The following is a 17,500-nucleotide window of genomic DNA, read 5'->3' as shown; positions in this document are numbered from 1 at the left end:
ATTATTTCATTCAATTCCAGTTTAGCTTTCCTTATATTGTTTAGTGTGTGCTCATCTGGCGTAGCAGAGTAGGCCTCCTCTAATGATTTAATTTTACCTTCTAGCTCCAATATTTTTGAGGTCTTTTTCTTTTTCTTATGAGAGGAGAAGGAGATTATTTTCCCACGCATTACTGCTTTTCCCACCTCCCAGAGAACACAGGATTTCTAGGATTTTTAAATTTATGAAAAGAAATTTATGAATAATAAACAGTTATCTTATTTGATAGGTAAAGCAGAACCTTGGGCCAGATGTTTCTATCTGTTACCTGAAATTCATAAGGATCCCTCCACATGGAGTAAACCATATGTTATTCCTCCAGGTAGGCCGATAGTTTCAGACTGCAGTAGCAAAATGTATAGAGCGGCAGAATTTACTGATTACAATATAATCCTTTGGCAAAAAAACATCCCAGTTACATTAAAGATACTTATGATTGTTTTAATAAAATTAAAAATCTTTATATTCTAGCTGATTTGATTCTATTTACTATTGATGTTGAAAGTTTATATATGAACATCGACATAATGGAGGGTATTCAAACAATTAAAGAATGCTGTCTTAAATATCCAGTTGTTAAAAGACCAGACAAAGAGCTTTTACAGTTATTATAAATCAATTTGACTAGAAATGACTTTGAATTTAATGGAGACTTCTGTTTACAAATTAAGGGTACGGCAATGGGTAAAAAATTTGCTCCAGCCTATGCAGACATTTTTATGGCCAACTGGGAGGCCATGGCTTTAGAAAAATGGAACAAAAAACCTTTATATTACTATAGATACCTGGATGATATTTGGGGCATTTGGCATTACTCTGAAGAGGAATTTAAACAATTTTTCAATACCCTTAATACTCACAACCCTTCTATTACATTAAAATACACCCTAGATTCTAATTCCATCAACTTTCTTGATACTACCACCTTTAAAGGGAAAAATTTAACAGAGAAACATATATTAGATATCAAAGTTTATTTTAAGAATGTAGATACTCATGCATTATTACAAACAAAGAGTTTTCACCCTAAACATACCTTTGCAGGGCTGATTAAATCCCAATTACTTAGATTTCATAGAATATCCACTCAGGAGTAAGATTTCATGAATGCCACTAGAGTGTTATTTGCAGCACTGTCCAATAGAGGGTACTCTAGGACCTTTCTTAGACAGTGCTTCAGAGGATTCAAGGCAGTTCAACCCATACAAGTGGGCTCCTTATTACCCTTAGTTTTTACATACTCACCTTCTGCAGCAGTCCTGGCAAAGAGTTTCAGGGAAAATTTTCTTGATGTCTGACATTTAACCTACCTGTATGATAGGATCCCGATACAGGGAGTGAAGAAGCTCTGGGGCCCCGGGGACCGACGAGGGTGGAACCTCTGTCATCAGGACAGGATGGAGAGAGCTACCCTAACCCTAAACCCTAACCTAACCCATCAGGACAGGATGAAGAGAGCTACCCTAACCCTAACCTAACCCTAACCCCTAACCCTACCCCTAACCCTAACATCAATAGTCCCTGATGGTTCAAACACTCAAAAGTGATTACTGCTGTTCAAAGAACTCTATCTGAACAATGAATACATTCAAAATACATCTGTTTATATCAGTTGAATATGTAGTGTCATGTCAGACCATTAACCCTAACCCTGACCATTAACCATCCTGGTCTGATCTGTTTGGGCTTTGATTTCACACTTCTGTTATCACCTGTGGAGATGTAGCTGTTGTCTGGCTGTTACATTGAAGGACATTAGGCAGGGTTAGGGTTACACTGAAGTACATTAGGCAGGGTTAGGGTTACACTGAAGGACATTAGGCAGGGTTAGGGTTACACTGAAGGACATTAGGCAGGATTAGGGTTACACTGAAGTAAGTAAGTAAATTTTATTTATAGAGCACTTTTCACAGACAGAGTCACAAAGTGCTTTATCAATTCAAATCAGAATCAAATTAAGTTTACAGAGACCCAACAGAATCCTTCAGGAGCAAACACTTGTGATTGGTGACAGTGGAAGGAAAAACTTCCCTTTAACAGCAGAAACCTCGAGCAGACCCAGACTCCTGAAGGATGGCTGTCTGCCTTGACCAGTTGGGGTTAAAGAGAGAGAGTAAAGGAGGAGAAAAGAGAGAGCGATAGAGATATAGAGAGACTGGGGGGGGGCACATGGAGTACGTTATGATGAATACATAGAGTGTAATCAGTTTGTGGTGGTCCTGGGTCAGGTGGGAGACTAAAAAGCCTTTTTGAACAGGAGGGTTTTGAGGTGTTTCTTAAAGCTCTCTACAGAGTCCATGGACCGTAGGTGTAGAGGCAGGTCATTCCATAGATGTGGTCCACAGCTTTAACAGACCTGTCACCACGTGTGCTAAAACAGGTCCGTGAAACCATCAGCAGGTGCTGTCCTGAAGACCTCAAGCTACGAGTCGAGCTGTAGGGCTGGATCAGACAAGCAATGTATGCAGGGGCCTGGCCATGTAGAGCCCGGAAAGTTAGCACAAGAATTTTGAAATGAAGATGATATAGAACAGGAGCCAGTGGAGAGATTTAAGAATGGGAGTGATGTGGGTTCTCCTGTTTGTGCGGGTCAGAAGCCTTCAGCAGAGTTCTGGACAAACTGTAGACGGGCCAGCTCCTTCTTGTTTAAGCATGTAAATAGGCTGTTGCAGTAGTCTAAGCGAGAAGACACAAAAGCGTGAATGATCATCTCGAGCTCATTTGTGGACACCATAAATCTGAGTTTGGAGATGTTGCGTAGTTGGAAGAAACAGTTTTTGACTAGGTGTTTGGAGTAGAATTCTAAAGACATGTCCTGGTCAAAGATGACACCCAGATTCCTCAGTTTGGTCTTTACCGAGGAACTCAGGTCTCCAAGGTGATGTTTGATCCCTGGGATTGCACTATCCGGGGCAATGATGAGGGTCTCCGTTTTGCTGGAGTTCAGCTGGAGGCTGTTCTCATTTAGCCACTGCTTCAGCTCTGACAAGCAGTTGATTAAAGAACTCAGTTTGTGGGGCTCAGAGGAGTTAAAGGAGCAGTATATCTGGATGTCATCTGTGAATAGATGATAGGAGACATCACTATAGTGTTGGATAATGTGGCCAAGTGGGAGGACATAGAGTAAGAATAGGACTGGTCCCAGGACAGAGCCTTGGGGCACACCACACAGTAGATCTGCTGAGTCAGATTGGAAGTTGCTGATTGACATGCTGAAGCTTCTGTCGGTCAGGTAAGAGGAGAACCAGTCTAGCACAGGACCTGACATCCCTACCAGGTCCCTCAGTCTCTCAATCATTATGGTATGGTCCACTGTGTCAAAGGCCGAGGACAGATCTAGCAGGACCAAGACCGTGGATTTCCCGGAGTCAGCCTCCATCAGGATGTCACTAGACACTTTTAATAGTGCGGTTTCTGTTGAGTGGCGTTGTCTAAACCCAGACTGAAAAGTGTCATAGATCTGGTGTGTCTCCAGAAAAGCTGTCAGTTGTTTAGACACTGCCTTCTCAAGGATTTTGGCCAATAGGGGGAGCTTTGAAATGGGCCTGTAGCTTTTGAAGTCTGTGGGGTCCAGTGTGGTTTTCTTTAGTTTAGGTTCTATGATGGCCTGTTTGAAGGAGCTGTGAAACAAACCGGTTGAGAGCGACAGGTTAAAAAGCTTTGTGACCCATGGTCCAATAGTGTCAAAGACACCGACAAGGAGCTTATGGGGGAGGAGGTCTGCAGAGTTGGAGGAGGGTTTTGTTTTGGATAAACGTGCTGAGATGTCCTCCAGTGTCACAGGGTCGAAAGAGGACCAGGTTTGCAGAGGGGGATCAGCTCGGGTCAGACGGCCAGAGGGTGGTGGGATATTGTGTTTAATATCCCTGATCTTGTCTGTGAAGAAGTTTAGGAAGTCACTGCTGTCAGCTTTACAGAGCACGAGGGGGGGGGGCAGCAGGGGACACACTGGACTGGACTGTGTCACAGATTACTTTGGGGTTTTTCTTGTTTGTGGCTATAAGTTTGTGGAAGTAGCTGGATCTTGCCTCCTTAATCATTTTATTTAATGAGGTTATGAGATCTTTCAGATGTAACCTGTGTACTTCCAACTGGGTTGCTTTCCAAAGACGCTCAGTTTTGCGACAAGTTCTCCTTCGGTTTAAGATGTTTTCATTTATCCAGGGACAAGACCACTTACGAGTGACATTGGTTTTCAAGGGAGCCACCTGGTCCAGAATAGAGCTGCAGTGTGTGGAGAAGCACTGGATAAACTCATCAACATCGGGACACTCATTAAGAAGACTAGGGTTAAACAGGGCACGGAGAACCTGGGCTGTGGACTCTGTAACAATCCTCCTCTTAGCCCTTCTAGGTGCAGGCTTGGGCTCAAGAGGCACACATAAGTCAAAAAACACACCACAATGATCACTCAAGTGGACATCCTCAACACACACATTTGTGACGTGTAAGCCCAATGAGAAAACCAGGTCCAGGGTGTGGCCTTTCTTGTGGGTGGGGCCAGATACATGTTGTTTGAGGTTAAAAGTGTCAGTCATGGCTAAAAGTTCCATTGCTGGGCTGGATGAATCATTGTCGATGTGCAGATTGAAATCCCCAAGAATTAAAACCTTCTCCAGTTTTATTAATGATGTTAGGAAATCACTAAAATCGTTTCAGAAGGCACCAGCAGGGCCAGGGGGACGGGAGATTAAGAAACAGGAAAACACACTGGACCAGCCAATCTGGATCATTTCTGACTCAAATGAGGGAAGTCATCTGTGCTCATCCCTCTCTGCATGTGTATTTGTCTTGGTGCACTATAGCAAGGCCACCACCCCGGCGACATTAGGCAGGGTTAGGGTTAGGTGGGTCAGGTCCACCATGAAGTGCATCAGTCTCAGTCCACCTGATCAGGGTTAGGGTTACTGGTCTGTGGTTTCCTGATTGAAATGGTCAAGTTTCAATAAGTCTTAAATGTTCTTTGTGATGGGGCTGGATTCATTTGCATGTTGCTCCACCCACTTAGGCATGTTGCTCCACCCACTTGTCCATTGGTTGCAGCATTCTTCACATTCCTCAATTCAACAGAGGTCCGAGGAGAAAGAGGGGAGGAGATAAAAGCAGAGATATCCGGAGCGTGGGTGGCTCAGGAAATGATCAAACAAGTGGGTCTGACTCTGGAAACCACAAGTGAGGACAAGACCCCAACCCCCCTGACACACATCCAAAACAGGGCCGGACATGAGCCAAGACCCCAACCCCGCTGACACACATCCAAAACAGGGCCGGACATGAGCCAAGACCCCAACCCCGCTGACACACATCCAAAACAGGGCCGGACATGAGCCCATCTGGCGTTATCTGTGGGTGACAAAAGGAAAGAGAGGGAGTCAGCTCAGCAGCCGTTATGACATGCTTTCCTCTGTTTTAGTGCAGGTTTTTTTTTTTTTTTTTGTGAACTTACGCTGGTTCAGCCTTTTGGATGCAAGCATCATCTGTGTCTAAGGAGGTGGCGGGGGGGGGTGGGGGGGGGTGAGCAGGGCTCACAGTAGTTGATGTCATGGTGGGTGGTAATCAACTTTCTAAAACATTTCTCTAGAAGCAGGAAACTTGCAGCTGCTTGGAAACATTGTAACGTCATTCCTCAGTAGTTTGTAGCTCAGTGATGATGCAGTTTGAAGCCGAGCCTCGACTTCATGGATCCAATGAGTAAAATCGTCAACACCTGCTTACACAATTAATGACTTTTCAGCTTGCACTTTCTTCTAGAGTGAGTAAGCTTTGACTAGTTTAGGAGATAGTTGTGAAAGCCCCTGGGTTAAGGTTAGGGTTGAGGTCCATATTTGAACATATATGAATCTATGTTGCATGAATCACTTCATAATTTCATTGTGTTTCATTTCATTAAGTGTTATCAGTTTGTGTCACTGTGAGGATTTGGACCTGGGTGTTTTAGGACACCAGCCCCGGTTTAAAAATGACTTTAAGGATGACGGTAGCAGATGACTGAAGGAAAAGGTCTGCTACCCTGAAAGAAATGACAGCATCTCAATCTAAACAGTCAACCAAACATTAGATAGAAATTAAACACACGTTAAAAATGTAACAAAGGCAAATATGTTAATGAAGATTTAACATGTCATGGTTTTAATTCAGCATCAGTTAAAACACTCTGGGTTAGGGTTAAGGTTTGTAGGGTTAGTTGAACAAACATGAGGTAAGGGTTAGTTAACTCAGTTATTTCAGTGAAGTGGGTTAGGGTTAGTTAACACACTTATTTCAGCGAAGCGGGTTAGGGTTTGTTAACTCAGTTACTTCAGTGAAGTGGGCTAGGATTAGGGTTAGGGCTGAGGCCAGGGTTAGGGTTAGGGTCTAACTGGAGCCCAGGACATGATTTTTCTCTGTCTCTGCTGTATCGCTCATTGGATGATCACTTTGGGCTGGAGTTTGTCTGTCTGTATGTCCATGTTCGATTACTTATATTAGTTCCAAAAACAATCTAACATAATGGGTCCTGTGTTCAACTGGTTGTTTCAGTAAGTGATGGCGAATTGAAATAGAACAGCAGGGTAGACTGCTGCACAAGCCATTAGGGTTAGGGTTGGGGGCAGAGGACAGCTCTGAGGGTTAGGGTTAGAGTTAGGGTTAGAGGACAGCTCGGAGGCTGAAGGTTCCCACACATTTGACTGTTAAGAATCAGGGTGATTTGATAATTTGTATTACCCTCATTCTTACAAAATTAGTTATTGTAACGGTGTTTTACGATACAAACTGTTTTCATAAGTAATAAAAACATTCCAGAATGAAATGATGTTTCCTGTCTGTTACTAAGATGTGATATCACCATATATTACACTGGGGTCCTAAACCTAACCCTAATCCATATATCAGTGGTTGGTAGGGTTAGGGTTAATGTGGGCACACAGGGTTAGAGCGTAGCCTAACTTCAAACTTTGTTACAGTTGTAGATGTATGACAGTTATTAGTGCCTGAATCAGGATTTGAGGCCTTCTCTGTTTATTTCTTTATTCATTTGTTTGTTTTTTCATCTTGAAAGTGCCTGTAAAATAAATGACTCGTTACTTGACAAATGTGTGTGTTGTTCATCTAACCACATGCAACACAAGAAGTTACGTATTTAATCAACACTAATCAGACAAACGTATCTGAGTGAAACAGAGAGTTCTGTCTTCCTGCCAAAGAAACAACTTTCACCTACAGGAAATGACACGCTGCTGAACTTGCATCACACAAAAATCCAAAACTGTGTAGGACTTCAGTCCAACCTCTGGTTTTCTTCTCTCAGTCTTTGGCAACAACATTGTCCTGGAAGTTTTCCAGTTCTAAGAAACTGAACATGACCTGTTTTAAGAAACTGAATATGACCTGTCTGTCAAACACTAGAAATTCCACAAAAGCAAAAGTGGAAAAACCATAACTAACCAACTAAGCCTAAAACCTGCTGCCTGCTGTATGTGGACAGACTTCCTGTTGGATTCTTTCATTTTCACTTGTGGGCTTTATTACCTCTGTGTTGTGGCAGGTGCTGGGAATCATGGGAAATAAGGAGGAAGGGGCTCCCTGTTGACTTTACTTCATCTTTCCTGCATTTATTCGTAATAAATTGCACTGTTTGCTTTTCAGATTTTTCTTTCAGCTTCAACATCTCACTCTGTCCTGTTATTTTCTGAATTGAAAGGACTAATGTGTTACTGCACACAAATAAACTTTTTGTCATGTTTCTTCTTGTTGCAGTTGTGTTTAATTCACCTATAGTTAAGTTTTATATAAAAACCAACAAAGCAGATGTCCTAACCCTAACCCTAAAGCAGATGTCCTAACCCTTAACCCTAACCCTTAAACCCAGATTCAGGAGGTGAAGGAGGAAATCCTTAAATTCACATTCATTCATAATTTATTTAATTCAGACCTCAACAAAGAATTGTAACGTTGTTTTTTTTGTTGTTGTTTTTTGTTGTTTTTTCAGATGATGGAGGGTTTTGTGTGTGTGTGTGTGTGGGGGGGGGGGGGGGGGGGGCTGTCAGGCGTGGGCGTCGATGCTTGAATGGCGACGATGCTGATGACTCAGGTGATGTGTCATAGTCTGCTATAAAAGGGAACTTTTACATTAGTCCACAGAAACACAAACACACACACGTACAGTACACACAGTGTGGACTAAAGGCTTCTGGAGGTTTGTTTACGACAGGAAGAAGAAAATGACAAGTAAGTTTGACTCTGACGCTTTTAGAGTGGGGGGGGGGCTTCACTACACGTGGTCTTTACTTTTAAAGACTTGTGTTAGAATGAATGAGTGAGTGAGTGAGTGAGTGAGTGAGTGAGTGAGTGAGTGAGTGAGTGTATGGCAGTTTTGGCTGAAGGTCATTCTTAACTCAGATGGAACTCACTGTATTGTCAATTTTCACTTGAATGACACACAGAATGTGCCTGCTCTTCTGTAGGGTTTGTGTGTCTGTTGAAGGTATTTCTCAGTTTTTAGTCCACATCAGACTTTTCAGATGGTAAAAGATCTTGTGAACAAGATCCATGCACATTTTTTAGTTTTTTATAGTAACTTTAACATGATGTCATGTGAGAGATAAATACAGAAGATACAATTGTAATGCTTTTATGCAGAAGCATTTGGTTAACCCAGGTTAGGGTTTGGTTAACTTAACCCTGAGCTAGTCCATTCAGTTCTGGATGTTTTGACTGTCCACCATTAGTGATAACACTGGTCTACGAGTAAAATGCTTCCAGAATAAAAGTAGTTAAACATTACCAAATTTGAGTCACTAATTAAGAAATAATTAGTCCAAAGTGCTGGTTGGTTGTAGTTTGTAAGATAAAGTCTTGGGCCAAAATGTGAAATTCTGAGAATTAATGAGAGAATGGGTTTAATTCCAAAGGAATATTTGTGTCAGAGCTACTCCATTTACTTCCAAACACTGTCAGCACATGAGAATACATAAGAAATGGTAAAGCGGTGTAATCCACCATTAGAGAAAGTCCTCCATTCTACTGTGTAAATCTGACAGTTCAGTCTGTAAATATTGGCACCTGCAGACCACCGTATTGGTTGTGTGGGATTTGGTTCCTGTTGGTCCAGGTGACATAAGAAAAGGCATGTTTTTTTTTTATGGACGTGTTGTACAATGCACAAACTGCACTGAATGTTCTCATAACAATCACATTTGTTGGTACAGGTCAAAAAAAGACCACCACCCTCAGTTTAGAGTTAGAGTTTGAACCAGTCACATACTGGAACTAGAAAAGCACTCGGAGAGCCCAGACCTCCGCCAAGCGCAAAAATTCCCCACATAATCGGTGATACAAATCCTACATTTATTTTTCAAAATAAAATCTGCCTTCTGGATCAGGTCCAGATCAGCCTTTGAAATGTGATAGAGGACCCCATTGTCAATTCCTGAGTTAAATTTCATGAGTTTTGGTCAATAATTAAGTGAGATATTGGGAAACGAAAATTTTGGCCCCATTTACCACAATGTTAACGAAAATTTCAAAGTGATCCAGAATCCAGGATTTCTTCCGGATCACCCCCAAAAGTTAATAATTTCTTCCTTATCCCATTTCCAACAAACCCTGAAAATTTCATCAAAATCAGTCCATAACTTTTTGAGTTATGTTGCACACTAACAGACAGACAAACAAACACACAGACAAACAAACCCTGGCAAAAACATAACCTCCTTGGCGGAGGTAATAAAAGACCACCATCACCAGTTTAGGGTTAGAGTTTAAACCAGCCACATACTGGAATAAAAGGCCACCATCGCCAGTTTAGAATTAGAGTTTAAACCAGTCACATACTAGAATAAAAGACCACCATCGCCAGTTTAGAGTTAGAGTTTAAACCAGTCACATACTAGAATAAAAGACCACCATCGCCAGTTTAGAGTTAGAGTTTAAACCAGTCACATACTGGAACTAGAAGCACTCGGAGAGCGCAGACCTCAACCAAGGCTGATCAGTGCCCCCCTCCCGTGGGCCCCCCCACACCAAGGAGGTTATGTTTTTGCCAGGGTTTGTTTGTCTGTCTGTTTGTTTGTTTGTCTGTCCGTTAGTGTGCAACATAAACCAAAAACTTATGGACAGATTTTGATGAAATTTTCTGGTCTGCGCCCCCCCCCGTGGGCCCCCCCACCCCCGATCACCACCAAAATTTAATCATTTCTTCCTTATCCCATTTCCAACAAACCCTGAAAATTTCATCAAAATCTGTACATAACTTTTTGAGTTATGTTGCACACTAACGGACAGACAAACAAACAAACAGACAAACAAACCCTGGCAAAAACATAACCTCCTTGGCGGAGGTAATAAAAGACCACCATCGCCAGTTTAGGGTTAGAGTTTAAACCAGTCACATACTGGTTCAAACACAGTGAGTGGTAGGGAAAGACACAGCATGTGTTTATCTGACAGTGGTGAATAAGACAGACAGATACACAGATACAGACAGGTACAAACAGACAGACAGATACAGACAGACCAGTATAAAACAGACAGCAGATACAGACAGACAGACAGACAGATACAGACAGACAGACAGACAGATACAGACAAACAGATACAGACAAACAGATAGAGACAGACAGGTATAAAACAGACAGCAGATACAGACAGACAGACAGATACAGACAGACGGACAGATACAGACAAACAGATAGAGACAGATACAGACAGACAGATACAGACAGACAGGTATAAAACAGACAGCAGATACAGACAGACATATACAGACAGATACAGACAGACAGACAGATACAGACAAACAGACACAGACAAACAGATAGACAGACAGACCAATACAGACAGACAGACAGACAAATACAGACAGACAGATACAGACAGACAGACAAACAAATACAGACAGACAAATACAGACAGACAGATACAGACAGACAGATGCAGACAGACAGACAGACAAATACAGACAGACAGATGCAGACAGACAGATACAGACAGACAGACAGACAAATACAGACTGATGCAGACAGACAGACAGATACAGATAGACAGACAGATGCAGACAGACAGATACAGACAGACAGACAAATACAGACAGACAGATACAGACAGACAGATGCAGACAGACAGATACAGACAGACAGACAAATATAGACTGATGCAGACAGACAGACAGATACAGACAGACAGATACAGACAGACAGACAGACAGTGACATCATCATGGCCCTTACTGTAATATCATGTGCACACTCCCAGATCATGAGTGCATTAGGAAACTGGATCCAGTCAGAGCGACTAAGCCCAACCCAGTACTGACACAAACACACCAGTCAATAAACACACACTGCAAAAAAAAAAATCTGACCAAGTGGATTTGTCTCACTTCTAGCCCGAATATCTGATCACACTTAAAATCAGACAGAATCACTTAAAGAGGAACTTCTCAATGAGATATAAGAACGGATTTTTAGACAATAGCTCTGGAAAATCTTTTTTCAATAAATCTTACCGAGATGATTTTCACTTGTTCCACTGGCAATTTTTTTCCTTAAATTAAGCAAAAAAAAATGTAAAAAATCTTGAATTAAGCAAAAAAAAAAAAAAATCTGCCAATGGAACAAGTGAAAATTATCTTGGCCAGATTTCTTGAAATCAGATTTTCCAGGTATATTATCTAAATTTCAGTTCTTATATCTCACTGAAAAGTTACTCTTTAGGTGATTCTGTCTTATTTTAAGTGTGATGAGATATTTGGACTAAAACAAGAAAAATACACTTGGACAGATCTAGATTTTTGCAGTGCAGACATAAATGACAGCCTTTCTTTTGGAAAACCTACCTTCTACACCTGTAGTATTTTTTTCTTTCTTCATAGAGTAGTGCAGAACCAACAATAACTACATCACCATGTGAAGGCGCTACAGTTGTTTGCACACAATCTAAACCTCAAGCAACAGCATTCATTTATGCTTCCATTCATCTGCCTCCAATTTTCATTTTCCTTTTTATCTGTTGCCTGAAATATCTGTTTTTACTCCAGTTTCTATGAACCAGCGAGTCATTATTTTGCCTTTTGCTGACTCAAAGATCTGCCCACTGCATTTACAAACACTATAAAAACGAGATAAAAATAGGGGAAATAAAGAAACAAAGAGTCCACAGAAAATTCACAAAGACCTAGTGCTACTTTTGTGACAGTTCCCAAATAATTTTTTTTTGTCTATATTTAACATTTCCTAAGTAATATTACACCATTTATTACAAAATAATCCTCCATATTTTAAATTTTTCCAGTGAACAAAAGGGATTTTCCAATAATTAATGTTCTGATCATGTAAATGTTCATAAAAGCTCAGATTGAAGTTGAGGGTTATTATATCAGAAATAGAGAAAAATTAAGAAAAAATGTATTTTTCAGTCCAATCTCTCATTAACTGAACATAAACCCAGTGTGTCCATCCACTGTCATTGATCCAACTCCATGGGTTTTACTGGTGAATCAATGTTGGAGAAGATGATGGTGTTTCCATGGTAACTACGGAGCCTCTGAACATCCAAATATAGTCATATCTGATGCCCATGAAAAGATGAAGAACTGTATTTGACGCCAATTATTGACATGGAATGATAGGATTAGTGGATCTACAGGAATTAAACAGTTTAGATCAGTAGATGCTTTTGGTCGACAGTGGCTGTTTGGGTCTTTATGGGTTAAACGGTCCATAGTTGTGTCTATCAAGAGTGATGATCAATAGAGGTGATGTCATAAATACAAATCATTAACCCTGTAAAGCCTGAACCATTAAATCATTGACAGAAAATTCCACTTCTTTGAAATTGGAGCCTTTATTGGTCCTTCTGAACGACCCCTCAAATTTTTTTTTTTTTTTTTTTTGTATCAATTTCCATGTATGAGTTTCGATTTTGTATCATGTTTGATCCATCAGGTCTCAGTGCTCAAATATTATTATTTTTGAACAAAGAAAAACATAATATAACACAAACCTGTCTAACAAATTGGTAATTCCTTTTCTAAATGCTCCCAGTTCTTCCTCATTAATGTCAGTCTTGTAGTGTCACTAAAAGCCTCTGGTGAATGAACTCCTCCCCCTGGTGGATTATCTGTTTATTGCATGCATCTAATTGAATACATCCGGTTTTTCAAGCAAAAAAAAAGTCACACTGATCAGGTAGAGGGCTTCAAAATTCATGTATCAGATATGATATGTTTGGTGTTATAGGGTAAAATATATGTCTCCATGGGCCTTAATGACCGAATAAAACCTGAATGACCAGTTTCACTTCCCAAAGTTATTGCACTGATGGTGTTCCAGGCTTTGCAAAGAAAACAGGTTTGTGTTTGTTGGACGAAGCTGGGAGGAAATGAAGCACACCTCCTGGCAGTCGCCCTTCACATTTGCTCAAGGTTCATCAAAAGTTCTTGAGAGTAAAAGTCCAGCTGAGAGAAAACACATGAAAGTGTTTGTGTGCAGTATCTGATTCAGCGAAACATGGACACGAAGTGGAACGGAAACTATGAAAGAGTGTCAGAAGTGTGTCTTGATGTTTCATGTGAGTGAACGTATGCGATGATGAAATGACCTGTTAAACACATCAAACACAAGCTGTTCATTGTGCCTCTTGAGCAGTTTAGTGGTGAGTGTGTTGCTGTCACAGCTGTTTATTCGGCCAAATACATGACTGTACTCCACGCTGCTGAGATATGGTTTTCATTTGACCCAGGATTTTGCTGATGTTCTCTAGAGTCATTTTCCAGTCATTACAGGTTTCCTCTTTGTGTCTTTGAAAACACCGTTACGCAGTTCGAACCTGTATTGAACAGGTTTTAATGCTTTACTGACACTAATGAGTTCAGCAGTTGTATGTTGTCTTATATGTCTCTTTGCATTATTTTTTTTCTCAGTTGACTCAATTTTGAGGCAGAAACGAATTCAGAAAATCTCGAGTTTCTCGTGGTCTAGAAAAAATCAGAGTGACAGACTTATCTTTCCTGGCTGGGCCTCACCTGCACTGACCACAGCTGTCTGCAAACACAGCAGACTGGCTCTTGATTGGCTGAAACACAGTGTCTGACTCCACCCCTAACCCTGAATGGTGGAATGACATCTATCTCAGCACCACTCAAAGTAGTAAAGACAAAAATGTTCTGCAGCTGTGCCTGTTTTCCTGCCAAGTATTCTGCAGACATGCAGCTGTAATGACAATGAACAGGATGAAGGAGTCCTAGTAAAGAAAGTGAACAAATGAAAAGAAAATCTGTAGCGAAGAAAGTGAACAAATGAGCAAAATCTGTAGAGAAGAAAGTGAACAAATGAGAGGAAAATCTGCAGAGAAGAAAGTGATCAAATGAGAGGAAAATCTGCAGAGAAGAAAGTGAACAAATGAGAAGAAAATCTGTAGGGAAGAAAGTGAACAAATGAGCAAAATCTGTAGAGAAGAAAGTGAACAAATGAGAGGAAAATCTGCAGAGAAGAAAGTGAACAAATGAGAGGAAAATCTGTAGGGAAGAAAGTGAACAAATGAGAGGAAAATCTGTAGGGAAGAAAGTGAACAAATGAGAAGAAAATCTGTAGGGAAGAAAGTGAACAAATGAGAAGAAAATCTGCAGAGAAGAAAGTGATCAAATGAGAGGAAAATCTGCAGAGAAGAAAGTGAACAAATGAGAAGAAAATCTGTAGGGAAGAAAGTGAACAAATGAGCAAAATCTGTAGAGAAGAAAGTGAACAAATGAGAGGAAAATCTGCAGAGAAGAAAGTGAACAAATGAGAGGAAAATCTGCAGAGAAGAAAGTGAACAAATGAGAGGAAAATCTGTAGGGAAGAAAGTGAACAAATGAGAGGAAAATCTGCAGAGAAGAAAGTGAACAAATAAAAAGAAAATCTGCAGAGAAGAAAGTGAACAAATGAGAGGAAAATCTGTAGAGAAGAAAGTGAACAAATGAGAGGAAAATCTGCAGAGAAGAAAGTGAACAAATGAGAGGAAAATCTGCAGAGAAGAAAGTGAACAAATGAGAGGAAAATCTGCAGAGAAGAAAGTGAACAAATAAAAAGAAAATCTGCAGAGAAGAAAGTGAACAAATGAGAGGAAAATCTGTAGAGAAGAAAGTGAACAAATGAGAGGAAAATCTGCAGAGAAGAAAGTGAACAAATGAAAAGAAAATCTGCAGAGAATGATGATGTTGTGATGCTGAGAGACTTTACAGGGTTTATTTTCATCAGGGCCCAAATTAGACACTCCTCTAGCCTTTTGGGTTAGGGTTAGGGTTAGAGGGGTTGGGTTAGGGTTAGGGTTAGGGCTCCTGACAAATAAGCTCAGGTTCCTTCTACTGCTTGTAAAGGTTAGGGTTAGGGTTACCCTGACCCCAGTTGGGCAGATGTGACCTTTGACCCCACAGATCATGCATTACTTAGTGTTTCAGTGGTAGTAAAAGTGTTGAAAGTGCACTGTGTCACAGAGTCAAAACAAAGTGGTTGTTTAGTGAAAGAGTGAAGCCTGAGGCGTCTGGGTTAGGGTTAGGGCTGACGTCATCTCATAGAGATTCATGTGACTCAGCCCCCCCCCCCCCCCCCCCCTTCCAACAGGAGGCCCAGGGCAGGCTGGGAAAAAACCCACAGCATACCTGTCATTCCTTCTCCCTGATCTAACACCGATGCACAGTTCAGTCCTTTGTTCTGTGTGTTTTGGGTTAAACCAGAAGATCTACACTGGTCTGGGTTAGGGCTAGGGCTAGGGTTTCAAAGAGGTTTGAAAGGCCTGTTCATTAGTAACCCTAACCCCTAACCCTAACCCTATAGGTCTGTTCATTCCTTAATGCATCACTATTGGTTTTTTTTTTTTTTGGAACAAGCCTCCACGTTTCAAGATGCATTTGTGCCATCGGTCATCAGTGTTTCAATTGTCTACATCTTATTTGATAAAAACTTGATGAAATCTTATCACTCTTAAACATTTAAATATATTTAGTCTTATTATTTTGTTGATGTAACCTGAAAAACTGTGCATCCTGTTTCTGATGTTTCCAAAACCCTTCAGTGTAGTTTTAGAAACGAAATAACATTAATAAGTGAAATCAGCAACATCAGTTATGGACCAGGAAACAGGACACTAAAATAGGACTGAAAAAGCCAGAGGAAGTCATGAGGTTCATGTCAACCTGTTGATAAAAGCAGAAAAAGACCAAAATAATGAGTTTTACATATAAAATCACCTCCCATTTCATTTCAACAGTTTTAACATAAACTACATTTTAAAACACACACACATAGAAATGTGAAAACAGTGTGAACCTATAAACTGGACTGGAATTTTAAAATGGTTCATATTATTGTTTCTTTTCAGGGACAGCGTACATGAATCATTGATCATCTTGGCTGTGCATGTTTGAATCAAATTGAAGTGGATTGACTTAACTCTACACAGTACCTTTGGCTAATATGTATGAATGGCTTTTTCACAGTTTTTATTGTATTTAATATAATCAAAACAGTAAAAATACCTTATGTTACAAAAACTACAAATCTCAACCTATCTTGACACGGTATTTACACTTTCCATAGCATTGGGCTTGAAGTAAATTTAACAAAATGGAAGGTTTAACTTTAGAAAGTATTTACTCCCCTGATATGAAGAATAAACTCTACAGGTTTCTATGTAAAATAATAAAATAAATAATACAAAATACAGAATGTAAAGTCTCTGGAATATTTGATGTACTATACAAAAGGTATAATATTGACTTACAAAATGTTCAACGATTTATTCGCAGCTTTACCATAAACTCATGAATTTCCTGTTTGTCAGACACACAAATAAAACAGGAAGGACATTTATGCATTAATGAACGCCATATGTTCAGCCCTAACCCAATGATCCGCTTTGATTTTAACCCTAACCCAATGATCCGCTTTGTTTTTCAAAGACCTGAGTTTGTGAGTTTCATACAAAAAGTCCTGATCTGTAGATATTGGCCATCACTGCACAAATCTGTGTTTCCACTTGGTTCACCAAAGTCGATCCAACTGACGCATTTATGTCAAGAACCAAACACTTAACACACTTTGAAACTCAAATCTGAACTTCAGTTCTCATCTATAAATGACTGTTCATTCCTCCGTCACAGGAAGTAGGTTTTCTCTGACTAAGAACCACATAAAGTGCTCTAAATATTTCTGTGCCCCAGTAGAAACCCATGAAGACCTAACCCTAAGCCTGTATACGAAGACCTAACCCTAACCCTGTATATGAAGACCTAACCCTAACCCATGTATATGAAGACCTAACTCTAACCCAAACCCTAAGAGCTGTAGATCCAGTTTAATGTTTCAGACCATAAACTGTTTATTTACCTAACTCTATATACCTACATAACCCTAAACACTATATACCTTCCTAACCCTAAACACTATATATATCTACCTAACCCTAACCCCAAACACTATATACCTACCTAACCCTAAACACTATAT

At 40.3% G+C, this 17,500-nt stretch overlaps 1 protein-coding gene across 1 annotated transcript in view; it reads left to right on the top strand.

Moving 5' to 3' along the window:
• The first annotated feature begins 4,902 nt into the window (after positions 1–4,902).
• LOC115415986 (uncharacterized) overlaps positions 4,903–17,500 on the top strand; it is a 20,607-nt gene continuing 8,009 nt past the window's right edge. Inside the window, exons 1-2 of the mRNA XM_030129664.1 lie at positions 4,903–4,936; positions 5,083–5,211. Coding sequence (XP_029985524.1) covers positions 4,903–4,936; positions 5,083–5,211 — 163 coding nt within the window. The remainder of the gene's footprint in view (positions 4,937–5,082; positions 5,212–17,500) is intronic.

Source organism: Sphaeramia orbicularis, unplaced genomic scaffold, assembly GCF_902148855.1.
Source record: "Sphaeramia orbicularis unplaced genomic scaffold, fSphaOr1.1, whole genome shotgun sequence".
NCBI classification, from domain to species: Eukaryota; Metazoa; Chordata; class Actinopteri; order Kurtiformes; family Apogonidae; genus Sphaeramia; species Sphaeramia orbicularis.
The sequence above is the reverse complement of the archived record's forward strand: the minus strand, read 5'-3'. Positions and strand labels throughout refer to the sequence as shown.